Below are 25,980 nucleotides of genomic sequence, written 5' to 3' on the forward strand. Positions count from 1 at the left end.
GCAGATTTCATGACTTTAGTCCATTCCTACTCAAAACAGTATGTACACTTGTGCATTCTGTGGAGGCAGAGGTTATTGTGTGATAATACACATAGATATCTGTAGTTAAACATTATACAGTTAGAACTATACAGAGGTCTAGACAGTACAGTACATCACATTTTGGGCTCCAGAAGACTGAGTTTGCGGTCTCTTTAATACACCATTGATGAATGAAGATTTTTCCTGTCTTAAGCAGCTTCTTCAGCGGAGCAATCAATTCCTGCATAGGTAAACTTCTCATATAGGGTGGTATTCACATATGTCTAGGGAGAACATTTTTTAAAAGTGTCATAAAAGCTTCAAGAATACTAAACTATATAAAAAACATTAATGCCTTAATTCTTGTATAGGAATTCCTTCTTACCTTTCTTTCTTCTAACATCCTGTTCAGTGACACGAGTATCTGAGCAAATGATGGTCGTTCATACGGTTTCTCTCTCCAGCACTGTCTCATTAAGTCATACCTTTAAAAATCATATAACAGCACATAATTGTTTAAATGTGTAAGTTAAAGGTACAAGTTCATGTTTACTGAAAGGTTCTATTAGGCATTCCATTTTTCATATAAAGTTCATAGCTGGATTAACATTTCTCACAGTTTGCTGTCAGGACTATTTTTTCCTGAAATCAAAATGCTCTCTGAGCTGAAGGTTAGTTGGCCATATCTGAAAACATGCTATTTGACAGAAAGAGAGAGTCTGTGAAAGGGTTCATGGCAAATTAGAGTGCATGATAATAGGAAAGGCTTTTAAATAATTACTCCCACCTCCACATCCTTTTTAAAATTAAAATATATCATGATTTGTATATTTTCCTGAAAGAAAAAGCTTATTTTTTTAATTTACTCCAAAATCATGTATCTCGTATAGCAGATGTTGTATAGTTTCGTTTGCAGAGGTAGTTACTTACACCTCATCGTCACAATTGAGAGGCTTTTCCAGTCTGTACCCTTGAGGCAATTTTTCATAGAGTTCCGCACATGTCATTCCACAATAAGGTGTTCCACCTAAAATAGAGTATAATAATTATCTTGAATACATTCTTCATGTATATTTTCTTAATGAAAGCCTAATTTTAGCAGATAAGAATTAGTGACTTGGATAAATTAATTCAACATTAGGTTGTTTGCTGCAGCTTCTCTTTTGCTGTTACTGTTTCTACACTGATTAAAGCACAGCGGTATAGAGAAAAAAAAAAAGTCTACATTTCTATCAACAGCGGGGCTGGCCTGAATTTCTCTACAGTTCAAAGGACCTGAATCTGATTCAATTTGAAATGATTTTCAGTACCCTCGATAGTGATAGGTAATTCAGTCCTTCCTGAATGTGGTATTAATAAGGTGAGATGTGGACCTGTGCAGCCTTCCCCATTTTGAAGATGTTTATATACTTCGAACCTTGAATGTCCCCACTGCAATTTGCTAGTTCATACCCGTATCTAGCACAAATCTATTATCTTAAGAAAATATGGACACAAATTAAAAAATAAGAGTTTGCCACTGGTCCCACACATGATGTGAACTTGAATCCATTTGCATTGGTTGGTTAACAGACATTATAAGACTAGTAATAAAGCATGTAACACAGTCATTGTGAATAGTTTGAGGCTATACTGCAAGTACCATACATAGTAATATTTGCAGAACTGAGCTTAAAGTTTTATCTGAAGATCAATCTTTAAAAATCTTTCTTCTACACTAGTTGGAGTAAGAGAAATCCAGCAAAAAATCCTTAAAACATGGATATATGGATATATTAAAATTCAAGGCATAAAACTCTGTTGGATTAGGGATCTGAATCATGTGGTAGACCGGGCTTTCACATTTAGACACTGCTTGTGTTTTGTAGTACAAGGAAAATATGGTAGCTTTGTTATTCTCTACCTCCCTAAGAAAGAGAGTATGGTTGAAAGTAAGATATGCTTCAATAAACTGAGTGAATGAGCCACAAATCTGTGGTCCAGATTTGTTTAGTTCTGCAGTATGAAATTCAGACACTTACCTAAGCTAACAATTTCCCATAATAGGACACCATATGACCATCTGCAACAGAGGGATATAATTCAGAGTACAAGAATGCAACAAGATGTCATAGTTGAACATAGTAGGTAGTTTTGCTAAAATTCTGAGAACATGGAGAAGTGTGATTCATTCTTTTCACATTTTCTTATTATTTCTGTATAATGATGGGTTTCATAGAATCAATATATGAAGTGAGATCCTCAGTAAAATTAATCTTCTTAAGTCTGTTCTGTACTAGATTGTTTCCTCTCATGGAAAATAGTCCTATTGCAGATTTGCTTTGCAAAATACTAACTACGTTTTCCTGACTAAAATACAGTGTTCCTGAGGGTCTTTGAAGAATTCAGCAGAATTTTGTTTCAAATAAATATATCTAAATTAGTGTTCCAAATCAATTACTTCATGGATTTAGAAGAATGTCACATACTAGAAATAAAAATAATTTCTTATTGTTATTGTGCTCTTCTTTTCCTTGCCATTTGTTCACACATATTCTGACACACTTACTGATTTTTCTGAGTTAGAGTGGATGTGTCATCTTAGCTGTCAAACTTTATTTGGTATTAATAAGGATTTGTATTTTAAAAAAATGAAAAACATACTTACACATCACTGTTTGTGGTGTAAACACTGTAATTCAATGACTCAATTGCCATCCATCGTACTGGAAGCCGTCCCTGAAATTATTCATAAAGTCAGTTTGTTAGTGGCTGGAATAACAATACTGCAGTTTATTGAGTTTTGGGGTTTTGTTTGTTTTATTTTTTCCCAAAAGTTACCTTAATGAAAAATTTCATCAAGCAAATCAGTGTCATCTAGTAAATAGACCTATTACTGTGCAACTACTTGAGGTGTACATATATTTTCCAGAGGGACAGTTCCCACTAAGGCCAACAAAAACTTATCAAACCAGCGCCAAGAGGTAAATTCTTGAGTGATGCCTTACTGTGCCTCTAAGCATTCCTGACCATAAGTTGTTATTCATGGTCTGTGACTGCATCAGGTTTTTCAGGCATCTCCTACATCCAGAGCCTCCAAACTGTGGACAGCTGTTTCTTTTTTTTCACATAGATTCTCTCATGCCTTTGTTTACATCTTCTGAACATGAGCCGCATTCAGTATAACTAGATCAGCTTGTCAGCTGAAGAAATTCTGGTATGGCAATTTAATTTCCATAGCTGTACAGATATGCACACATGTACAGATTCTATTCATATATGAAATACCCACTGTATAAATTTCTATACTGTGATTTGAACCTGTAAAGTAGCTTGCAAAATAAATTATTTCAGACTTATTTTAGATATTTAATCACTTCTTCATATAGTTCATATAATAATGTATAAAATTGCTTTGTAAGGCATGTATGTAAAGGGATAAGCATTTGATACAAATATTTATTCCCTTTAATACATATATATAAACAGTTATATAGTAGGTATGAGTATGCATTTTTGTTTACATAAAAATACATGAAAAGAGATCAGAAGATAAAAAATGAGGAAAACAGGCTATAGAAAGAGTTTGGTTTGATCCTTACCATGGTCTTCTTAACATAAACTTCTTGACCTCTTGATAAGCCAAAATCAGCTATTTTTGCAACATAATTTTCTCCAACCAAGATGTTTCTTGCTGCCAAATCTCGGTGAATAAACTAAAATTTGAAAAATAGAAATCGGCATGATATTTATGAGCTTTGCATATTCTATACGGAAAATTGCAGGCATTCAGAATAAAACAAAACTAAAGGAAACTGCTTGATATGCCAGTATCATGAATGTTATTACCTTTAATTAGAGAAGGAAGCAGTTAGTTACCCTATAAATTCTGTTTTAATGTGTCTTCATAATTCTCCATGATCTGTTGAGGCTCAGTAAGCACGACAAAAGGTGGTCATCCAGTAGGTATTATCAAAAATAAAATTATAAGCTTATTTTGATTTTGTTAAAATGCATAGTCCATAGAAAATGAATTGCTGTACTTGCAGTGAGTAAACTGTTTCTGGCTTAAACTAACCTGTTTCTGGCTTAAGTAGTCCATCCCTCTAGCGACATCTGCTGCAAAATGTAAGAGTTGCTGAGAGGAAAGTGTAGATGCTGTACTGTTGGCAATAGCAAATGCTGGGTCTGTCTCCAGAACTCTGCTTTTCCGAAGGAAGTCCAATAAATTTCCATGGGGGGCATATTCAATTGCAAGATAAAGGTACCCTAATGTGAAGTTAACACATCACAAGATAACACATCACAAGATAAGGCATAACTAATAATGCTATTTGAACACTTAACACAAAAAATAAACAAGAGGGGAAATAATCGATGTGATTTCTATGTGCAGAAAAGGCTTTAGAACTACTAATGAGCATCATCATCACTGGAAGATTTATGCAGCTTTGTAGCTCCAAAACAAGATTTTTTTTGTTGTTGTTGCTAATTTTTTTCAATCAAAATTCTGCATGAAAAGGTTTGCTCAAGAAATGATGTTTCTATGGACTGTATGGGCTATACTGTTTCTCTTTGCTAACTACCTTAAAATACATGTACTCAAGAGTCTCTCACCCCGATGTTCACATGCTCCCAAAAGATTTATGATGTTGGGATGATGACCAAGTTTACAAAGAACTTCAAGCTCTCCAGCAAAGTCTCTGTGATCATCTTTTGAAGCATACTCTGAAAATCAAACCAACATACGTTTGTGTTTTCATTTGAACTGTAGTCATGACCATATCATTGTTAATTAGGGTGACCCTGGGCTACCTGTGGCACTACTACCAAGTCATCAAAAGAAAGAGGAAAGAACACTTCTCGAATATCAATTCATACTGAAAAAGTATAATTTTTCAGTTGAAAGGGAAAAAAAAATGATGTAATGTTGTGCCTTTAGCAACCATCCTCAGGGGAGAAAAACAATAGTATTTTAATATAGCAAAGTAAAATTTGACAATATAAAAGGTTTAACAGGTTGCATGTATCTGACTGCCTAAAGATATTCCCTGTTTGTGCTGTTAAGTATTTTGGCCTCTTTACAGACCTTGTATCTTTTTTTATTGATCATCATACTTAGAATGTCTCCTAATATGCTAGAAAATGATCTAATGAATTAGAGGAAAATGTTTAAGTTCTTAACATATTTTAGGTATTACAGGTCTCTCTAAAACATGGCAGTCAAGCTTACCAAGTGTAAAGAGACTTAAGCAGTCGTCACAATATATATAATATATGCATACAGACACATACAGTTCTCCAAACTACTGAGCTAGGACAGGGTGAGCAAATGATGTTGATTCATGCTATTATCTCTGCATCCCCTAATGGCTCCCACTTTGAAGATAAACTCGAACACGAGCTTCATACTACACTATAAGTTGAAAAAACAAAGCTAATGCTATTAGCAATTATTACTGGCAATAAATACTAATTACTATATATAAACATGGAGCTGTAACTTGGCAGAACAGAAATGAAGTCCTTGCCAGGACACAAATCTTGGCCAGATGAAAGCTGGTGTGATTTCATTAGTAATTTGAATACTATGTGTTTAAATTTATTTTAGGGCTGGGAGACGGATGTTCAACCTTTCTTAGGGTGGACAACACATTAACAACCAACCAACAGAAGTCTGATCATCACTACCTTTCATTCTTTTAATCGCTGCATCCATGCGTAAGCCATCCTTCTTAATTCGTGCCTTCAGAACTTGCCCGAAGTTACCTTCCCCAATCACATCTTGAAATTTAATGTCATTCCACTCAAGAACAGGGTATATAGTGGGATCTGGGCTGTTTTTGGCTTTCCTACTCAGGGTGAGAGTACCTGAGTTAAACTGTACAGCTGGCTCTTCCCTCTGTAAACAGAATTACACAAATGGCAGTAATTGTTATTTACATCTTTCCAATGCCCTAATTATACTCCTGGAATACACAATCACACATGTACACATGGTCCATTTTTTTGCTTACATCAAGTACAAGAGAAAATTATACCAACTCTAGACACTGATGGCATTAAGCCAGAGCTCTGGTACCCAGACGTACAAAAAGTGCTCAGGCTCCTTACTTATACCCAAATACCTTTATAGACTTGGTCCTTCTGAACAACTCTGTTTGTTATAATCATCTTGCAGACTGGTGGGCAAAAACGGTCTGGTAAAAATGGTCTCAGAGACAGTTTTAAGTCTCATATTAGGATCGACTAAAGCCTGTGCCAATCAGGCTCAATAGCAGAGGAAAGAAGAAATGAGAGAAAGAAAAGAGAAAAAAAATCTGTGTTTGAGGAAACACTTCAATTGCACCTGCCAAACAAACAAACAAACAAACTCTTATAAGCAAGAAGATTCAGGACAAAAGGCGGGAGCTGTTCTGAATGTCCTGGGGACGAATCACCATCTTGGATGGACACACCTGCAGCCCCCTTTACATGAGAAAAACTATTCAGATTGCCAGAGCAGCTCTTCAGCCCAGCTTCATTCTGCTCCACAAGTGAGAAAAGGCACTGGAAAGTAGAAGGACGCAGCAACTCCAGCAGGGTATATATAGCACAGACAAAGCACAGATCATCTCAGCAGCTCTTTCCATGTCTCTACACAACACTACAGCCTTGATCAACTGCCTTTCCTCCTCACATCAAGGACCATGCTGCTGCCATTGGCTGATCCCTGACTTGCTGATTGCAGGCTGAAAAGACATGCAAAGCAGTTGATGACATTGAAGAGGAGCAATAAAAAGCACTGCATTTTTCAACATAGGGGCACAACGTTTCAACATTACAGAGAGAGGATGTGCTTCCCTCTTCTGCCTAGTTCACTAGTTTTCATACACTAGTATGAAAAAAAAATAGGAAAAGATGGGGGCAAAATGAATAGTTGCAGTGATTTGGGAAAAGTGGAAACTCACCACCACATTTTGGAAAGCCTGAGCCATTCTGCGCTGGAAGTTGGCTCTCTTTAACTGTAACATGATGAGAAAGGCCAGGAGAATTGTTACACAGGTCATCCCTGCTGAGCCAAGGATGGCAATAAGCAGCATTTTACTTCCCTTCGATTCATATGGAGCTGTTGAGGAAGCACAAAAAACAGTGTTTTATTATATCCACTAACTTTGAAAGAGCTATTAACGATGCATAGCTAAATACTCCCACCTTGCAAACAGTATAAAGACATAGAAGTACATTTCTATTCTCCAAAAGTGTCTCAGACTCTGGATGCTCTGATATTTATATATCTGAGAAACTGCAGCTCTTTTTTGAGTTCAGGCTGCAACTGCAGTAAGGCTAATCTCAACAGAATTCACTAGAGTCTGAAGTCAAATTCAGTGATGTACTAATCCTAAACTCATCTCATTTAATTTATAAGCTGTTGGGCTGTTGCTAGTGGGTACACACCAATGTTACATGTTGCCATTTCACTAACATAATGAGCTGAGAATCAAACCCTGGTGCTGCTGTGTCACATGTCAAAAAATCAGAGTGAAGGAAAAGCAATAAATTAATTTTTAAGTCTTCAATTAATTAGTCTATACTACCAGCCCCAGTTTGTGCAATCCAGCATGCTGACGAACCTTTAGTTTCTGGAAGAGTCTTCAGTTCAAACAGTGTGTTTGGATTGCTGAAGCCAACGTTATTTTCAGCTTTAATCTGTACCTGGTACACAGTGTTTGGCTCAAGCCCCTTGAGATGGTACTGAGTAATGGTGGTGTTCTTTATGATAATATCAATGTGGTTATACTCAGCCTTGCCATAAATTTTGTAGCTGATGATTATGGACCAGATAGAATGACCCTCAGCAGTTGTCCAGGAGATGACGGAGGACGTGTCTGTGGTGTTAGAAAACTTGATGTTGTAAGGTGCAGGAGGGATTCCTGCAAACAAAGCACACACAAAACGTTCTGGTGTATATTCACATCTTTCCATTTCCATCAGTGTGGCAAACACTTTCCTCAGTGTTCTTGCTAAACAAGGAGAATTTTGTTGACTAGCTACGCTAACTGATTCTATTTGTTTTTAATTTGTTGCACTATCACCCATATTGTAGTTCTTAATATGGGTGATAGCTGCAACAAATTAAATCACAATTAAAGTGCAGTTAGCGCTAGCTAGTTCAACAAAATTATTCCTTGCATTCTGCAAGACACATGAGGCAGAAGGGTTACCCCTTCGCCAACTGATCATTTCTTCATGATTCCTAGGTTCCATGCTTTCCATTGCTGCTGAGAGCAATCTCCTGTCAGGCTACAGGCTGCTAGAATGAGTAGAAATTGATACCAACACTTCCACGGATTTCCTCCGGAAGTCGTGAGCAGGGCTGAACCCTGGACTTGTGTCCACAACCATGGCTTCTAAACTAAGTATGTTTTCCAGGAAAATAGCATCCTCATATTTTTCTTGGTGCACATTAGTGTCAGAGATCAGGAAAATGGAATGTCTGGTGACAGCTATTGACATTTCTTTTAATAGGACCTCAGTGAAGGACTCCTTCATGGACTCCTGTATGGAGTTAGACACTTGCCTTGCCAGTGAATGGTACGGGCAGTAATGCTCATCAAACATACTTCAGACAAAGCATCTGTTGAAGCATTATGAAAGGAAATACTATTCACTTCAGAAATTCAAGCCCATTCATTGACCTTCAGTGCAATGGACATAGCAATCCTCTGTTTTCAGGGTATTTACCTTCCATGCATCTTCTCTTCCTGCTTTAAAAGCTAATTCATTCAGTATTGACATAGCTGAATTGCAGGGTCTGAGAAGTTTTATTTATTTATTTATTTGGGAATAACAAAAAAAATTGGGTGTTGCATTTTATAAGTTCATTATTATAAGGAGGAAAAAATCCTAAAAAAATGTTGGTGTTAGAAGCACCATCCATACTGAAACAGAAATCATGGCCTCCAAAGGTATTTATTTATTTATTTACTCATTCATTCAATTTTTGCGAACCTTACCAGTGCTTGTTATTTTCTAAAACAAGAATATCTTTAGACACTGAGTTTATTTTCATAGTAATACTAATAGCAACAATGACAAGTGGGCATCAGTAAATGAGAACTAGTAGAACAAAAGATTGTATTTAGTAGAGCCATTATAAAATAAAAGTCATATCATCATATCTGATGATAAAAATATGATCACTGGAAAAAAAGAGGAAAAATTAAATAGCAGAAAGTGAATCAGCTACTTACTGTCACTGAAAGTCCATGCATACAGATAGTTGCTCCATTCTCCTTGTGACCTGGCGTTCACCCGTACCCTGCACATGTAATGCTGTCTAGGTTCAAGGTCTTTAATGATCAGAGTGGACATATTTCCTGGCACTTGGGTGATAACACTGCTCTCATCACCATTGTCATTCACACTCTTCCTTTCCACTTCAACATGAATGTCATCCTCTGTCCTCAGAGTTAAAGGATGCCATGACAAATTCAGCGACGTCGGACTTTTTGGAAGGAGGATGAGGCCTTCTGGTGGAGGAAGACCTTGGAGGAGCCAAGGGAATAATATTTTATGTCTGATATGCAAGCTAGAATAGGAGTACCACTTATTCCCTTGTCCCAACCACAGGCAATTACCTATAGTGACAAAGGCTAATACTTTCCCTCTCCCTGCAAATTTGATAGTAATTATATCTCAGAGGTGTTGTTGATAGACAGAAAGTACCTTATCAACAGTGTAGGCGTGCATGTTAAAAAACACTTCACTGAGCTGGTGATGCACTTTCTAGATACGAGAAGAAGCCAGCTCTTTTATTATCTTATTAGATAATTTCTTATGGAAACTTTATTTATTTTGTATGTCAGGATTCATTTTTGGAAGTAATAGTTCCTCAATAGTCTGAAAGCTTTTCTGTGTGTTCAAACATCTTAATTTTAAATATAATCTGGTCTAATAGAAAGAAGTGATCCAGGGGAAAGACTGGCATTTGAAACAAGTGAGTTCTATTGCCATCTCTGCTGTGTGCTCAGACAAAATATGCGAACTTCCATTCTCAAATTTCCCTCCTGTGAATCAGGGAGAATAAGAGCTCTGTCTCCCATGCAAGATGCTTTTCTTCACCTTTCATTTTTACTTGGAGCGAGATCGCATCAAAAATCTCTAAATAGACTTTGTGTCAAGTCTCTTCTTTGCTCAAATGCTCTGGGAGGAGTCAGGGAGCCAATAGCCAAAATATCTCTTTTGTGAAAAGGCAAGCTCATGACATACCAAGCGCCGTTGTCGTGAAGCTGGCTTGTGGTCCAGGATGGCCTTCCCCACCTTCACCTTGCCGACTCAGCTGAACACAGAACTGATATTCTGTTTTTGGTTCCAGATTGTCCAGTCTTTTGGTTCTGCCTTTCACTGAGAATAAAATGAGAAAGGAACAGAAAAGCCATAATCCTTGATTAAAAATGTTAAAGAAGAAAAGGTTTGGAGAACATTCATGAATCACAGGAAATAGAAAGTAGGATATTCATGTTCCTCTAGTGCACCCATACACTAAGGCAAACTATTTAGAAATACAGGATACTTATTATGAATGTCTGTAGCATGAACCAGTCACAGACACTTGAATTCAGCCAAAGGGATATTTCCAACTGCCCTTTCTTCAGGAAAGAACAAGACTAATTGAGGTAGCGTGTATTATGCATGCATATTTTATATGCTATTGGCTTAATGTAACATCTGTTTTTTACTTGTTGAAGTTCCTGTAATGTTTCCTATAATATTTTATGTCTTGCCTGGATTACGTAGTAAAACAGGGCTGAAAGAGATCATCTAACTCACAGTCAGGCTCAATTTTACTTGTACCATTCCTATAATTTTACACACAAACACACACACATATATTTATATTTAAATGTGTGTGTTTGTGTGTATACATATATATACACACAGAAATACACATATAGAATTATATATAAACAAATAGAGAGAGAGACCATAGATGTTCCAAGGCAGTCCCATGCTGCTCACTTGTTTTAAAATCTGCTGTGGGAGAGTTTTCAGCAGCTGAGCCCAACACTGAGGCTGTTTAGCTTGGCAGAGAGAAGAACCTTTTCCACACTTGACTAGACGTTTTTATTTAACTGCTACCGTTGTGCTACATCCACATTAACATTATGCCCTAATGATATACAGAGACTTACATGTCCAGTCATAAAAGATTAAATGTTTATAGACTGCAGAGTTTTCAAGCCTAAATTAAGAGCAGAAACTACATTTATAAATATGTTTCACCATGCAGCCAAAGTACGTTTTGGTAGAATTAAGCACAGGACTCTTACCTTCCACAGACATCCAGGACTGATAACGTTTTGCTGGCTTGTATAGGAGTTTTCTTGAAACAACAGGCCCATCTCCAAGATGTGACTCAGCATTGATATCAATAATAAGAAAATTATGTCCACTGTCTGTCAGTCTCGGGGCATACTGTGGCACAGGAGGAACTGAGCAAGAATGCAACTATTAAACCAGCCTCTTAATTCCCTGAATCAGTAAATTGTTCTCACCTTCCTAGATATATAAGAAAATGGGAGAGGCTCTTCCGAACCTTTAGAAAAGAGAGGTTTATAACCTAAAACTGGTAGTTTAGTTCTTTCCTGAATTTTGTTTTAATCCTTGCCATCATTCTTATTTTCAACACATATAATTAGGATGCTGCTTGTAACAGAATTCTGTTCATCTTGTGACCATATATTTTTACTCAAACATTCTTCTGCAGTGCAGTGCAGTGCAGAAAGTAGAAGCCCTGCCATATTAGGCTATAAAGCTATGTAAAAACAAACAAACAAGAACAACAAAAAGACGTAGGAATAATTCATAGTTTTACCTTTAACTGTAACTTGAAATGGTTTCTCTGCCATGCCTGCCACTGTCTGCACACTGCAGACCCAGACTCCTGTATCACGGGGCTGGATTCGATTAATAGTAAACATAGCTTCAGAGAGATTACCGGGGACCATTAGGGAAGGCTGAAATGACAAAACATACATGATCTGAAAAAATGCAATAATTTCAAGAAGTCTTCATGTCACTTTTCTCACAGCTTAGGAACTTATCCATAGGTCACTGAAGTCAGTAGAGAGCCCTTCCTGTACCAATTGCGTACGCTTTTTATGTATTCCTGTTCATAAGTCCATTTGCTGTTGGCAAGGAACCTCTTCTATTGTTTTATCTTACATTTCAATTCCATCTGTCTAAATGAACAGCTTTACAATTACCTCTTTGGTGTTTGTATATCAAAAGTATCTTTGGTCCACAAAGCTGGCTGAATAATCACTGAGTTTTACAGATAATAATTAGTTTCCACTCTGTTTAGTAAATTCAATGTTTTCATTTTAACTAGCATTAGGTATTTCAATGGCCATATTGCTATTCTATCCAAAAATCAAGACTTCTTTCTATTCTCATTTTGCGAACAATTGCACTCTGACTTAGTGGCTGAACAGTGGCCACTAAGCCATGAGTAGGATATGTGCTACTCATGAACAACTGATTATTATTTTGCTTGGTTTGGAGGTGGCCCTTTAAATCACGAGGCTTTTTGCTATGTTTTAAGTTTCTTAAGCAGGAATAAAACAAACAAAAAACAGTAAATAATGACCAATATGGTCATCTCAGAATACTGAGCAGCTTGACACTAATTACAAAAAGAGTCAGTAAATGTCAGAAATAATAGAAAGTAATTGATCAGAAACCTACCTTAAGGACAGTTCCATCTTGTTTCAGCAGTCTAAATTCTTCAGATTTAGGAAGTGGCATGCCTGTAGCTATACAAGAAGGCTTGAACTCTACGCCAGAATTGAGTTCCACAGGATCTAGCAAATTTTCTATCTGAGGTGAAAGATCTGCTGAACCTACAGAAGGTATACAGTATTTATAGCATCATCCTACCCAGAACTTGTCAAAGGAGGCTCTAAAACAGAGGTAGGCATAAAATGAGCGTGTACACAGACACCTTAGATGTTTGATTCTCCCTTCACTTACATGGATGTGCAGAAGCATGAAGTTTGCCAAAGACAGCACTATTACACCAAGGTAAAACTGTTGTGAGAAGAAACATAAGGCCTGTGTCCTTTTTTCTTTTCTTTTCTTTTCTTTTCCTTTTCCTTTTCCTTTCCTTTTCTTTTCTTTTCTTTTCTTTTCTTTTCTTTTCTTTTCTTTTCTTTTCTTTTCTTTTCTTTTCTTTTCTTTTTTTCCTTTCCTTTTCTTTTCTTTTCTTTTCTTTTCTTTTCTTTTCTTTTCTTTTCTTTTCTTTTCTTTTCTTTTCTTTTCTTTTTTCTTTTCTTTTCTTTTCTTTTCTCTTTTCTTTTCTTTTCTTTTCTTTTCTCTTTTCTTTTCTTTTTCCTTTCCTTTCCTTTCCTTTCCTTTCCTTTCCTTTCCTTTCCTTTCCTTTCCTTTCCTTTCCTTTCCTTTCCTTTCCTTTCCTTTCCTTTCCTTTCCTTTTTCCTTTTTTTCCTTTCCTTTCCTTTCCTTTCCTTTTTCCTTTCTTTCCTTTCCTTTTTCCTTTCCTTTCCTTTCTTTTCTCTTTTCTTTTCTTTTCCTTTTCTTTTCTTTTCTTTTCTTTTCTTTTCTTTTCTTTTCTTTTCTTTTCTTTTCTTTTCTTTTCTTTTCTTTTCTTTTCTTTCCTTTCCTTTCCTTTCCTTTCCTTTCCTTTCCTTTCCTTTCCTTTCCTTTCCTCTCCTTTCCTCTCCTTTCCTCTCCTCTCTTTTCCTTTCCTCTCCTTTCCTTTTCTCTTTTCTTTTTCCTTGCCTTGCCTTGCCTTGCCTTGCCTTCCCTTCCCTTGCCTGCCCTTCCCTTCCCTTCCCTTCCCTTCCTCTTCCCTTCCTCTTCCCTTCCCTACCCTTCCCTTCCCTTCCCTTGCCTTCCCTTGCCTTTCCCTTCCTCTTCCTCTCCCCTTGCCTTCCCTTCCACTCTTTTTTGCTCTTTCCATCATTCTAAGCAGATACAGTCCAGTTACAGTTCACACAGAATGGTAGCTATCTGCTATTATGCAAGTGTCTTGTACTGAATGTACAATATTGATCTATTTTTCATTATCCATTTTTCATTAGTTTACAAGAACACAGGGAAATCACAGCAGTACTGAATTATCTTGTTAGAACATGGTCTTATTTCTTTGCTTTGTTTTAGAGATCTTACAAATCAGCAGTAAGTTTGTCAGTTCATTTACTAAGCAAAAATAATAGATGCTGAGTGTCTTATAAAATATTGCATGCTAATCTTGCCTGATTTTAAAGGATGTTATGAAGTAGCAATCATTTAATTTTGTATTGCCTTCCATTCAGTTCTGCAAGCTTAACTTACATCTCAGAGAGAAAGAGCTTCTTTAAACTCTGGCATTGGACAGTCATCAATTGTACACGACCATAAGACAGACTCCTTGCTTTAGGAGTGTACACATTTGAACAGGAAATAAGCAGTGTAAGGCACCATGAGCCTATGTAAAAGCTGTCAGTGCCACCAACACATGCAACTTGTGTCAGTAACTGATACTAAGGTCAATGTAAAAGCTTGCAGTTTGTAGCTCCACCCCTAACGAAAGCAATGTCAGATGCATCTGCTGAAAACTAGCCTTATAGTGCTTAAAAACACTGCACTGCAATAAAAGTAAGCGGATGTGTCTGGGCCCTTCGAAAATAATGGGCCATACAGAGATGCCAGCCTGGAGTGGAAATGCTATACCAGCATAAAGAATGGTTTCAATCACACTGGGAAAAGCCATTTACTACCGTGTTACCTTGCTTTACCTTCTTTTTCACATTGTAGACCATGCCAACCGAGGGAGCAGATGCAGCCCTTAAATCTGTCGCACGTTCCTCGATTGTGACAATTACATTTGAGTTTGCAATCAGACCCATAAAAGCCAGGTTTGCATTCTGCAAGTAAGTATGTTCCCAGTTAGTATAAAGATACTAGTTTTCAAACTATCCTTCATTGGTTTTCAATCTATATCTCATGCATCAATCATAGAATGATAGAATCATAGGATCCTTAAGTTGGAAGGGACCTCTGGAGGTCATCTAGTCCACCTGCAGGGTCACCCAGAGCACGTGGCACAGAACTGCATCCAAGCAGGTTTGGAAGATCTCCAGAGAAGGAGACTCCACAACCTCTCTGGGTAGCCTGTTACAGTGCTCTGTCACTGTTAAGAAATTTTTCCTTAAGTTCCTGTGGAACTTTTGGTGCTTTAATTTCTGGCTGTTTCCTCTAGTCCTATCAGTGGCAACCAGTGAAAAGAGGCCAGCCCCATCCTCCTCACTATCCTCCTCACTGCCTCCCTTGAGGTACTTATAGACACTGATCAGGTCCCCTCTCAGCCTTCTCTTCTCCAGGCTGAACAGGCCCAGCTCCCCCAGCCTCTCCTCTTAGGGCAGATATTCCAGGCCCCTGACCATCCTTGTAGCCCTGCGCTGGACTCTCTCCAGCAGCTCCACGTCCCTCTTGTACTGGGGGACTTGTGTACTTGTCATCCACCATGACACCCAGGTCCGTCTCTGCAGAGCTGCTCTCCAGAAGGTCAGTCCCCAGCCTGTACTGGTGTCTGGGGTTATTCCTCCCCAGACACAGGACCTTGTACTTCTCTTTGTTGAATTTCATAAGACTTCTCACTGCCCAGTTGTCCAGTCTGTCCAGGTCCCTCTGGATGGCAGCGCAGCCCTCTGGGGTATCAGTTACTCCTCCCAGTTTGGTATCATCAGCAAACTTGCTGAGGGAGCACTCTCTGCCTTCATCCAGGTCATTGATGAATAAACTGAACAGGACTGGACCAAGGACTGACCCCTGGGGGACCCCGCTAGCTACAGGCCTCCAACTAGACTCAGCACCGCTGATACCACCCTCTGAGCTCTGCCATCCAGCCAATTCCTAACCCACCTCACTCTCCACTTGTCTATCCCACACTTCCAGAGCTTGCCCAGGAGGATGTTGTGAGGGACGGTGTCAAAAGCCTTGGTGAAGTCGAGATAGACGACATCCACCACTCTCCCCTCATCTATCCACTTGGTCATTCCATCATAGAAGGCTATCCAGTTAGTCAAGCATGATTTCCCCGTGGTGAGTCCATGCTGAATATCAATACTCTAATAGGGCATACTTCCCCTAGCTGAGCTGAAGCTACACGTATTAACATTAAATCATACACAGGAGATCCTGAGAACCTACTAGAATGAAGAAAAAAAAAAAAAGAGGGGGGGACATATTCGTTCTATAATAGCATCTAGCCTAAAAATGACAGTCACAGACACAAATATGTACTCCTAGTATTTTTAGGCTAGATGCTCTTATATAATTATCTTTAATCCAAGAAAAACCTGTTGTTTCACCTCATCTTTTCTTTGGACATATCAAGGCAGTTCATTTTTGTTACAGCACCGCTGAGCAAGACCGCATGTCCTCATAAACAAGGATTTAATCTATGTTCCAAGGTGATTGACATCTGATTAAAATGAATAAGACTTATTATGCTCAGTATTATGCAGTAGTGGGTCTGTGATAGACTAAATCATAGCCTATCATCTCTCTAAATCTCTCATTTTGACTTGCAGAAATAAATCAGGACTGTAGCTGTTAAAGAAATAAATCTCAGCAGAACATTAATGCATTTTGCATAATAAATTGAATAATTTGCAACTTTACAATCTCTCTTACGAACATTTGAAGCACTCCTGTGTAGTGAGTACATATCACCCTCTATCTCTCTCTCTCTCTTTTTTTTTTTTTTTTTGCATACACGATGGGAAAAATATTGACTTTGACCCTCCTCTATTACTTCCTTTCTGTATTTTTGAAATCCAGCATATCGTTTTCTTCATTCTTCACTGTATCCTTGACCATACCTTTGTCACATTCTAGTCCCATCCATCCAGAGGCACAAGAACAACCGTATGGATCTGGTAGGCAGAACATATAATTTCTGCAGCCAGAGTTTTCTTTACAGCTCTCCTCACATGTTCTGCCAAATGTATTTGGTCCACAAGCTGTTGAAGAGAGAGAGGGGAAGTATGTCCCAACAGAATTAAATTTGGAAAAGCACTAACACATCCAGTGAGACAGCGCTATACAGTTCTAAAGATGAAGTAAAATGAAAATAAAATGAACATACAAGTATTAGGTCTATTAGTATCCATAACATGATAAACCACTGCTGCACTAAAGGTAAATTCAGACAGCAGAAGCAAACATAGCTTTCTCTCATATGAGTATCCATCAGCAAAGCACCCATTGCTTTTGGCATTTCAAGACAATTTTTCAGCAGTAAATCCTCTTTTCCTCTCTCTATATCTCTTTGTACAGAACGAGTAAACAGTACCATGAAAACCAACTTGCTTTCTCAGAGATCAGCACATATTAAAGTGCCCAGCTCAAGTTTTTTTCTTTTCTGATATGATTAGTACTACATTAGCGTGTTTCAAATGTTGGCTATCCCAGCAGCTAAAATTCGCAGTATTTGAAGTACTTCATTCAGTGTATTAAAATACATATTTAGCTTCAAGACCCAGAATCTTCTTGGAGATATTAGTTTGATGTGGCACCTGCTCCAGTTATTTAAGAATCAAAAATAATGGATATTCACTAACAAAAACAGACAATTAATATCTTTTAGCAGAGTCCAATGTCCTATGAGGAGGTGCCAGCTTGTTCAGAGGTAGTCTTGAGATCTCTGACACAGAGGCACGCTGCATTTCCTGAGATCTCATATCCCACCATGCATTCAAGAAACAGTCAGAATCTTCAAGCAAACTTGGGAGGGAACTTGAAACATTCATATGCTCTGGCAATATAATATCTTTGGGACAAGAGAGAGAGAGATTAATCCATAACCATAAAAACAGCTACAGTATTTCAGAGCAAAGATTTCTCTCACCAACATCATCCTATCTATCTCCAGCATTGGCAGCAAATATGCATTAAATTGACACTAAAAACAAAGAATAAAATAGGGTAAGCACATATGGTAACTCCCCCTGCATGCTACCAGTTCTCATTACTGTGTGCAAATTCCTAAGAAATCTGTAAAAAATACTTTCTTACCTTTCTCACATGTTTTTCCCATAAAGCCAGGAGGACAGATGCATTCTCCAGTATCTTCATGACATATACCATTATTCATGCAAGCTGGGCAGTGGGAGCTACAGGAAGGGCCCCATTTCTGAGCTTCACATCCTTTTATGTAAAAGTATAAGGGCATTATTTGTTGCTTGTTTGTTCAATAAATAGTTAACCAGTATAATTCTTTCTGATTAAGACAAATAATAAAATATAAAACAACATGATCCATATGGATTCTCAAGATCCCAAACGGTTTACCTAATATAAGGAGGTACTGTTTTTCATTGTAGAAAATGCTCCCATTTCTGAAATAAAACATTTTTGGAGTATACAGTAATGTTAGCTAACTCCAGCAATTTTCATACATAATCTTCATGTAAGGAATTGTCTTCACATTTGGAGCTAGAAATAATGTTTTTAATTTGGAAAAAGTAATTTAGAATTTGGCAAAAATCTTAAGTTTAATATTTTTGCTCTTGTAACATGGATCCAAGATCTGTAAAAAATCCAGGGTACCATGGGGTCCTTCACCTAAAACTGGCTAATATCACAGCACCGGGCCTGAGCTTGTCATTGTGGGTATTGTGCTAGCCTCTGGCAAGCCACAACATTTTGCAACAAGATTTTTTCTTTGAAGTACACTAAGTCAGTTTCATCTCTTTTGCATCTTTCCTATCTTCCCTGGAGCTTTCTAACAAGGATCAGCTGTTTCTGGATGAAGGAATTAAGAAAAAATCAGAAAAATGCCAGTTCTAGTGACTGTTATATATTTCTCCTTCGTATTACGTAATAATCATAAAATGATAGAATCATAGAAATCGTAAGGTTGGAAGGGACCTCTAGAGGTCATCTAGTCCAGCCCCCCTGCACACGCAGGGTCACCTAGAGCACGTGGCACAGGACTGCGTCCAAGCGAGTTTTGAAGATCTCCAGAGAAGGAGACTCCACAACCTCTCTGGGCAGCCTGTGCCAGGGCTCTGTCACTCTCACTGTTAAGAGATTTTTCCTTAAGTTCCTGTGGAACTTCTGATGCTTTAGTTTCTGGCCGTTTCCTCCAGTTCTGTCGGTGCCCCCCAGTGAAAAGAGGCCAGCACCATGCTCCTCACTGTCTCCCTTGAGGTACTTATAGACACTGCTCAGGCCCCCTCTCAGCCTTCTCTTCTCCAGGCTGAACAGGCCCAGCTCCCTCAGCCTCTCCTCTTAGGGCAGATGTTCCAGGCCCCTGATCATCCTTGTAGCCCTGTATTGGACTCTCTCCAGCAGCTCCACATCCCTCTTTTACTGTGGAGCCCAGAACTGGACACAATACTCCAGATGTGGCCTCACCAGGGCTGAGTAGAGGGGCAGGATCATCTCCCTTGACCTGCTGGAGACGCTCTTCTTAATGCATCCCAGATTCCATTAGCCTTCTTGGCCATGAGGGCATGCTGCTGTCTCATGGTCAACTTGTCATCCACCACGACACCCAGGCCTTTCTCTGCAGAGCTGCTCTCCAAAAGGTCAGTCCTCCACCTATACTGGTGTCTGGGGTTATTTCTCCCCATGTGCAGGACCTTGCACTTCTCTTTGTTGAATTTCACGAGGTTTTTCACTGCCCAGTTGTCCAGTCTGTCCAGGTCCCTCTGGATGGCAGCGCAGCCCTCTGGGGTATCAGGTACTCCTCCCAGTTTTGTATCATCAGCAAACTTGCTGAGGGAGCACTCTCTGCCTTCATCCAGGTCATTGATGAATAAATTGAACCGGACTGGACCAAGGACTGACCTCTATGGGACACTGCTAGTGACAGGCCTCCAACTGAACTCTGCACTGCTGATCATCACCCTCTGAGCTCTGCCGTCCAGCTAATTCCTAATCCACCTCACTCTCCACTTGTCTATCCCACACTTCCGGAGCTTGCCCAGGAGGATGTTGTGAGGGACGGTGTCAAAAGCCTTGGTGAAGTTGAGATAGATGACATCCACCGCTCTCCCCTCATCTATCCACTTGGTCATTCCATCATAGAAGGCTATCAGGTTAGTCAAGCATGATTTCCCCATGGTGAGTCCATGCTGACTACTCTTGAGCACCTTGCTGTCCTCCATGTGCCTGGAGACAATGGCCAGTACGAGCCGTTTCATCACTTGTCCAGGGACGGAGGTGAGGCTCACTGGCCTGTAGTTGCCTGGGTCCTCCTTCTTGCCTTTTTTGAAGACTGGTGTGACATTGTCTGTCTTCCAGTCCTCCAGCACCTCCCCCATTCTCCAGGATCTTTCAAAGATGATGGAGAGCGGCTTAGTTATGACATCCGCCCACTCACGCAGCTCTCTGGGGTGCATCCCATCAGAGCCCATGGATTTGTGGGTATCGAGTTTCCTTAGGTGCTCTCTGACCCAATCTTCCTCTACGCAGGGCCAGTCTTCCTCTCTCCAGGCTTCTTGTCTTGTCCTTGTCTCTAGAGCCTGGGGCTCTAAAGGGCTGCCCTTGGTAAACACCGAAGCAAAGAAGGCATTCAGCAGTTCTGCTTTTTCTGTGTTATTCGTAACCAGGGTGCCCATCCCGTTCACCAGCGGACCCACGTTTTCCCTAATCTTCCTTTTGCTGTTAATATATTTGAAGAAGTTTTTCTTGTTATTTTTAAAATCCCTTGCCAGATTGCGTTCCAAGCATGCCTTAGCTTTCCTTGTCGCATCTCTGCATTCCCTGACCACGTTTCTGTATTTCTCCCAGGGGACCTGTCCTTTTTTCCACATTCTGTACACCGCTGCCTTCTGCTTGAGCATTGCCACAAGCTCCCTGCTCATCCACCCAGGTCTCCTGCCCCCTCTGCCTGACTTCTTACACACAGAGATGCACTGTTGCTGGGCGTGGAGGAAGTGCTGCTTGAAAACCAACCAGCTCTCTTGGGCCCCCCTTCCTTCTAGAGCTCTAGCCCATGGGATTCTTCCGAGGAGGTCTCTGAAGAGGCTAAAGTTGGCCCTCCTGAAGTCCATGGTTGCAAGACTACTTACAGCCCTGCCACTTCCTCGTTGTATCCTGAACTCCACCAACTCATGGCACTGCAGCCGAGGCTACCCCCTCACCTTCACATCTCCTACAAGTCCCTCTCTGTTTGTTAGCATGAGGTCCAGTAGACCACCTCTTCTCATAGGCCCTCTCTGCCAAAAAGTTATCGTCGACGCTCTGCAGGAACCTCAAGGACTGTTTGTGCCTGGATGTGTTGTCCTTCCAGTTGATGTCGGGGTAGTTGAAGTCCCCCATGAGAACCAGGGCCTGTGACCGTGAGGCAATATCCAGCTGACTACAGAAGGCCTCATCAACCTCCTCATCCTGCTCAGGTGGTCTGTAGCAGACACCCACCACAGTATCTCCCACATTAGCCTGCCCTTTAGCCCTTATCCATAAGCTCTCAACTCGCTCCTCATCCACCCTCAGGTTGAGCTCCATGCATTCCAGTTGCTCTCTCACATAAAGAACAACTCCATCACGTCGCCTTCCCAGCCTGTCCTTCCTAAAGAGTGCATAGCCTTTCATGGCAGTGCTCAAGTTGTGTGAGATATCCCACCACGTCTCTGTGATTCCAATGGGATCATGACACTGGGGCGGCACACAGATCTCCAGTTCATCCTGCCTATTCCCTATGCTTCACGCATTGGTGTACAGGCATTTCAGGGAAGTAACCGAGCCTGCAGGTTTCCCAGGAGGGGTGAAAGAGGACCTCTGTTATAATAATAATAAGGATATTACTAACATTAATCCTGTCAATGCAAGTCTTGACATTAATTTTATAGAAGCTTGGGGTCTAAACTTCATTACAAGAACATATGATCTCATCCCACAAATGCTAGATACCTTCAGAATGCAAAATTCTCTCATCTGCTTTTGAAGTCAGAAGGTATCGAGAACACTCAACAATTTTCAGTATTTGATTTCTGTCAATCTTTCTAACATCATATAAAGTGATCATCATTAATAACTTCAATGTAAAGCCAGGACTGGGGAGGTGAAAATATGGTAAGTCCCGAGGCAGCATCATTTAAACTGGAGTACCAGACTTGGGACATTTTCAGAATTCAGTGTACATTACTGTAGTCATTATAGCATTTGGAGATCTTTTTCCTCCTCCCCTCCCCAAAAAAAACTCTTAAAGGTGGATACTTAGGGAGAAAACTTTGCTAAAAACCTCAGGTTGCATCTGTAATAGTAAGTCAGTGAGAGTCAGGACACATTTCTGAGCAGTGTCATGCTCTGCAGAGCTCTCCCAGACCATGCCTGAGAAGGGCTACCAATAGATGAGTTGGACAAGGGCTTGGTACTGCAGAGTGAGGTAAGCAGAGCTTATGGATATGTCATCTGCTTGGCCTTAGAGCAGAAAACAGAACTCAGACCATTTTATATAGCAGTTTGGCAACAGCTTCAAAATCCAAACTTGGGGCTTACATTGGTTCCTTTGTAAATCCTAGAAACATCCTGTAGATGTTAGCAAATAAAACATGTTTTACTGTCCAAAATATCTTCATAATATAACAGCTTTGAAGAGATTATTTGATGTATTTATTTCACACATCTAGAGAATATAATCTTGTTTACACATGATAAAATTGTCATAATAGCATGACCTGTAATGGTTTGTGAAATGAAAATATTGCAAGCTGAGGATGATCGCTTAAGGATCAGCATTGTTTGGATTCAACCCATTATAGAGAAAGGAGATGTTTAAAAATCCTGTTTTGTGCTTAGATCTACATTTGATATTTATGGAAGCGTCCATCTCTTCTTCTTTGTTCATACTTATTCAACATTCAAAAAGTTAAAATGATGAGTAAAGAGCTATTTCTCCTGTTCCTAGCTAGATGATTTGAATAAATTGAAAAATTTCTTCTGATACAGTATGATGGCACTTTATGCCAAGAAAGAATAGAGAATTGTAGCAATTTCATCTTAGATTAATTACAACTTCAAATAACTAACCATCAGCATGCAATAATGAAACTTACGTCTTACAATAAGCCTTGTATAAGCAGAAGTAAAGAGGTTTCCTCCTATGTATCTAGCAGAGTATACCCCTGCATCCTGTGGTTGAACATGAGAACAGGACACTTCCAGCTCACCCGGCACTTCATGCCTGGGCACAGAGTGAATGAAAGAACCTGGGAAAAGATCACATGAGCACAACAGACAGGTCATCCTTTTACAGACAGCGGAATTCCTGAGGAAAGTATGAATTGCTGACAGTTCTTTTGCCATACTACAGCTTCTAATGTTTGGAGAGGCACAAGTAAAAGCGAAGCAAAGTCTTGAGTAGACTGGGTGTATGACAGGGATAAATAATGAGCTAAGCATTACTTTGAAAGAGTGTTATTAAGAACTTTGTCACAAAAAGAAAAAAAAAAGTGGTAATTTGGTTTCTTGGCCTTTCTGAAAGTGAGGGTTCTAGAAGAACTACAAGACTACTACAGAAACTGTAGTGTGACTGAATGGAAGCAAATAAGAAATGACCAGCATATCCTATTCAATCTCAGTAACACAGGGATTTGCTAGCCAGACCAAAGCCAGAAGAGCATAGTATTACTTTATTTTTCTTTCCAGAATTGATATTTTTCTGTCTCGTCTATTTTTTCAGCAAGGCAAATTATCAGTATTATTCTAGCTTTGCTGAAATCAGTCATATGTGCTCGCTAAGCAAAGCAATTAGTATTCAATCAAACTCCACCCCACAGGATCACTAGTAGAGTAACAAGATTTGAACTTTGTTTCCTGTCAAGGATAAACTGAATGCAGTGGACTTCAGGACCCATGGAAATCTTCCCATCTCAGACTGCTAGGACAAGGCTGGTACCAAGTCCTGCAGTGGGGCTGAGCAGGCATCATCAGAACACACATGTATCATGCACATACACACGCTCAAGCCAGCCACCAACAGTGCAACACATATGAAGAATTGTTCCTTTGCACGCATTGCAAATGCACAGAGTACTTGCACAAGTTGCCTGATTCTGTTCTTACTTGCCAACTAATCAGGCTCTGGACTTGCTAGCAGATCTCACACAGTCACACCTCCAATAACATATTTTTCCAGTAGCTACCCCAGATCTCTAGTCTCTCCAACAGCTGAGTCTCAGACCTCTTATCCTTCCTGATGTCTAGCATGGCTTGAAATTCACTGGTGGGGATCCCATGACCATTAGCATCGGTCTACAGCTGCTGCAACTCAGACCTGTTCCTTTCCTGCCTGCTAGTCTGGCATGAAGTTCATTAGTAGATCATACACATGCTCACAGGACAGATTCACCATGGAAAATAGTTAGGAGTGGAGTTTAACAAGACAGAACAAGCTGCGGGTGTTGGCCAGACACTTATATACATACAAGACTGTAGCTTATATGAATATAAGTGACACCTTCAGTCCCCCTTCCTCTTTATTTAACCATGCTTGCTCATCCCCATTACAGTTCGGTCCCTCTCTTTCTTATCTTGGTCTCTATCTCTAAATAGTCCATGATTTCACACATTCTCAGAGCCTCTCTCAGTTACTGCTTAACAGGTTTGCTCTTTCCCCAGGAGCCACACGATAATCCTTTTCCCTATTTTTATCAGTTTAAAAGTTCTGACTGGAATTCCTTAAAGATTTGAGCAATAAAATCAAGCCTCAAAGATTAGATTTGGCATTCTGGAGAAAGAACAAATTGAAATATCTGCTCAACACTTGGTTATGACAAATGTCCCTGTTAAGGTTCATTAAATGCAGAAGAAATTATGTCTCTTCCATTTTTACTGTACGGGCACCATCAGCAATGATTTGAATGCAGTCCCGTGGACCCTTGGCTAACAGAATGACAGTTGGAAAAGGAGAAGAGACAAGACAGCAGGAGAGCTCAATTACCATTTTTGTAGATCACTGCATCTTCCTCTTTAGCTGCCATTCTGATGAAGGAAATATTTACATGCTCTCCCTTGTTTGCTGTAACAGTTAAGGCCACTGGGTGGAATGAAGCTGAAATCAAAACATGAAAATCAAGTTTGGGATCAATAACAGCAGTTCTATCTATTGGTGTTCCCTGCCCCAAATCTAAGAGTTTAAAACAGACTCTCCTTCACAACTTCTGATGTTTAAATTTACTTGTAACCTGCATTGACCCTTTCGGCACCAGGAACCTCTATCTGGACTTTTATCTTAAAACAATCCTATACAAACTCCCTGAACGGAATAGTGAAATAAAGAAACAGGCAAAAAAAAAATGTAGAGAAGTCCCAGCTTACCATCAGTACCTGAGTTGATAGTTATTTATAGTTCATGGCAAAATGCTTCATGATTTATTTAAGGATATAAAAATTGAACAGCTTTCCCCCTAATCAATTGTTAATTACAAAAGACCCTAAGTGTTTCACTTGCAGTGGTTTTTGGCCTAGATTTAGTGCAGTACTATTTTTTTTTTTTAATGAGACAATAGCTTTTGTCTTCCTATTTTGTTTTCTTTCAATGTTGTTTAGCTTATCTACAAGACGTTTTCTCCACAGTGTTGTTGCAGTGAAACAGAATCCACAGGCCCTGCTGTGATCAGTTACAAACAGTTTTAGATTACAACTTACATTTCATGTTTTCACATCTGTGGTACGACAATTCCTTATAGAGACATAACAAATTTTGCTGCAGTACAAATGCCAAAACTTTATTAAATCAATATTTCCATTATTGTCCCTTCGCCTGCTATAAAGAGTTTTTATAAGGAAAACTCAAATATATATATGCCTCTGTTTTATAGGAAAAAAGAAAAAAGAATGAATTAGATTTGACTAGATCCAGAATTGACTATGTAGCATTCTATTTCAGATATGTATGCTTTATACATTATAGTCATTCCTCCAATATATGTATAAAAAGCATAATCTGTTCTCTCTCATTGCATGTATGAATCTTATATGCCT

At 39.3% G+C, this 25,980-nt stretch overlaps 1 protein-coding gene across 1 annotated transcript in view; it reads right to left on the bottom strand.

The window, feature by feature from the left end:
* Positions 1–25,980, bottom strand: part of TEK (TEK receptor tyrosine kinase) — a 39,561-nt gene continuing 13,581 nt past the window's right edge. The window contains exons 3-23 of the mRNA XM_088527298.1: positions 24,938–25,048; positions 23,052–23,204; positions 18,061–18,192; positions 16,866–17,006; positions 14,778–14,906; positions 12,730–12,884; positions 11,858–11,999; positions 11,313–11,474; positions 10,252–10,386; positions 9,234–9,527; positions 7,614–7,913; positions 6,951–7,108; positions 5,692–5,902; positions 4,618–4,728; positions 4,079–4,269; positions 3,603–3,716; positions 2,669–2,739; positions 2,043–2,083; positions 952–1,048; positions 407–506; positions 1–305 (exon numbers count right to left, since the gene is read on the bottom strand). Coding sequence (XP_088383424.1) covers positions 231–305; positions 407–506; positions 952–1,048; positions 2,043–2,083; positions 2,669–2,739; positions 3,603–3,716; positions 4,079–4,269; positions 4,618–4,728; positions 5,692–5,902; positions 6,951–7,108; positions 7,614–7,913; positions 9,234–9,527; positions 10,252–10,386; positions 11,313–11,474; positions 11,858–11,999; positions 12,730–12,884; positions 14,778–14,906; positions 16,866–17,006; positions 18,061–18,192; positions 23,052–23,204; positions 24,938–25,048 — 3,023 coding nt within the window. The 3' untranslated portion in view covers positions 1–230. The remainder of the gene's footprint in view (positions 306–406; positions 507–951; positions 1,049–2,042; positions 2,084–2,668; positions 2,740–3,602; positions 3,717–4,078; positions 4,270–4,617; positions 4,729–5,691; positions 5,903–6,950; positions 7,109–7,613; positions 7,914–9,233; positions 9,528–10,251; positions 10,387–11,312; positions 11,475–11,857; positions 12,000–12,729; positions 12,885–14,777; positions 14,907–16,865; positions 17,007–18,060; positions 18,193–23,051; positions 23,205–24,937; positions 25,049–25,980) is intronic.

The sequence above is a fragment of the Tinamus guttatus genome, unplaced genomic scaffold (assembly GCF_059628265.1).
Source record: "Tinamus guttatus ecotype Peru unplaced genomic scaffold, ASM5962826v1 Tinamus_guttatus_pri_ptg000276l, whole genome shotgun sequence".
Taxonomy (NCBI): Eukaryota; Metazoa; Chordata; class Aves; order Tinamiformes; family Tinamidae; genus Tinamus; species Tinamus guttatus.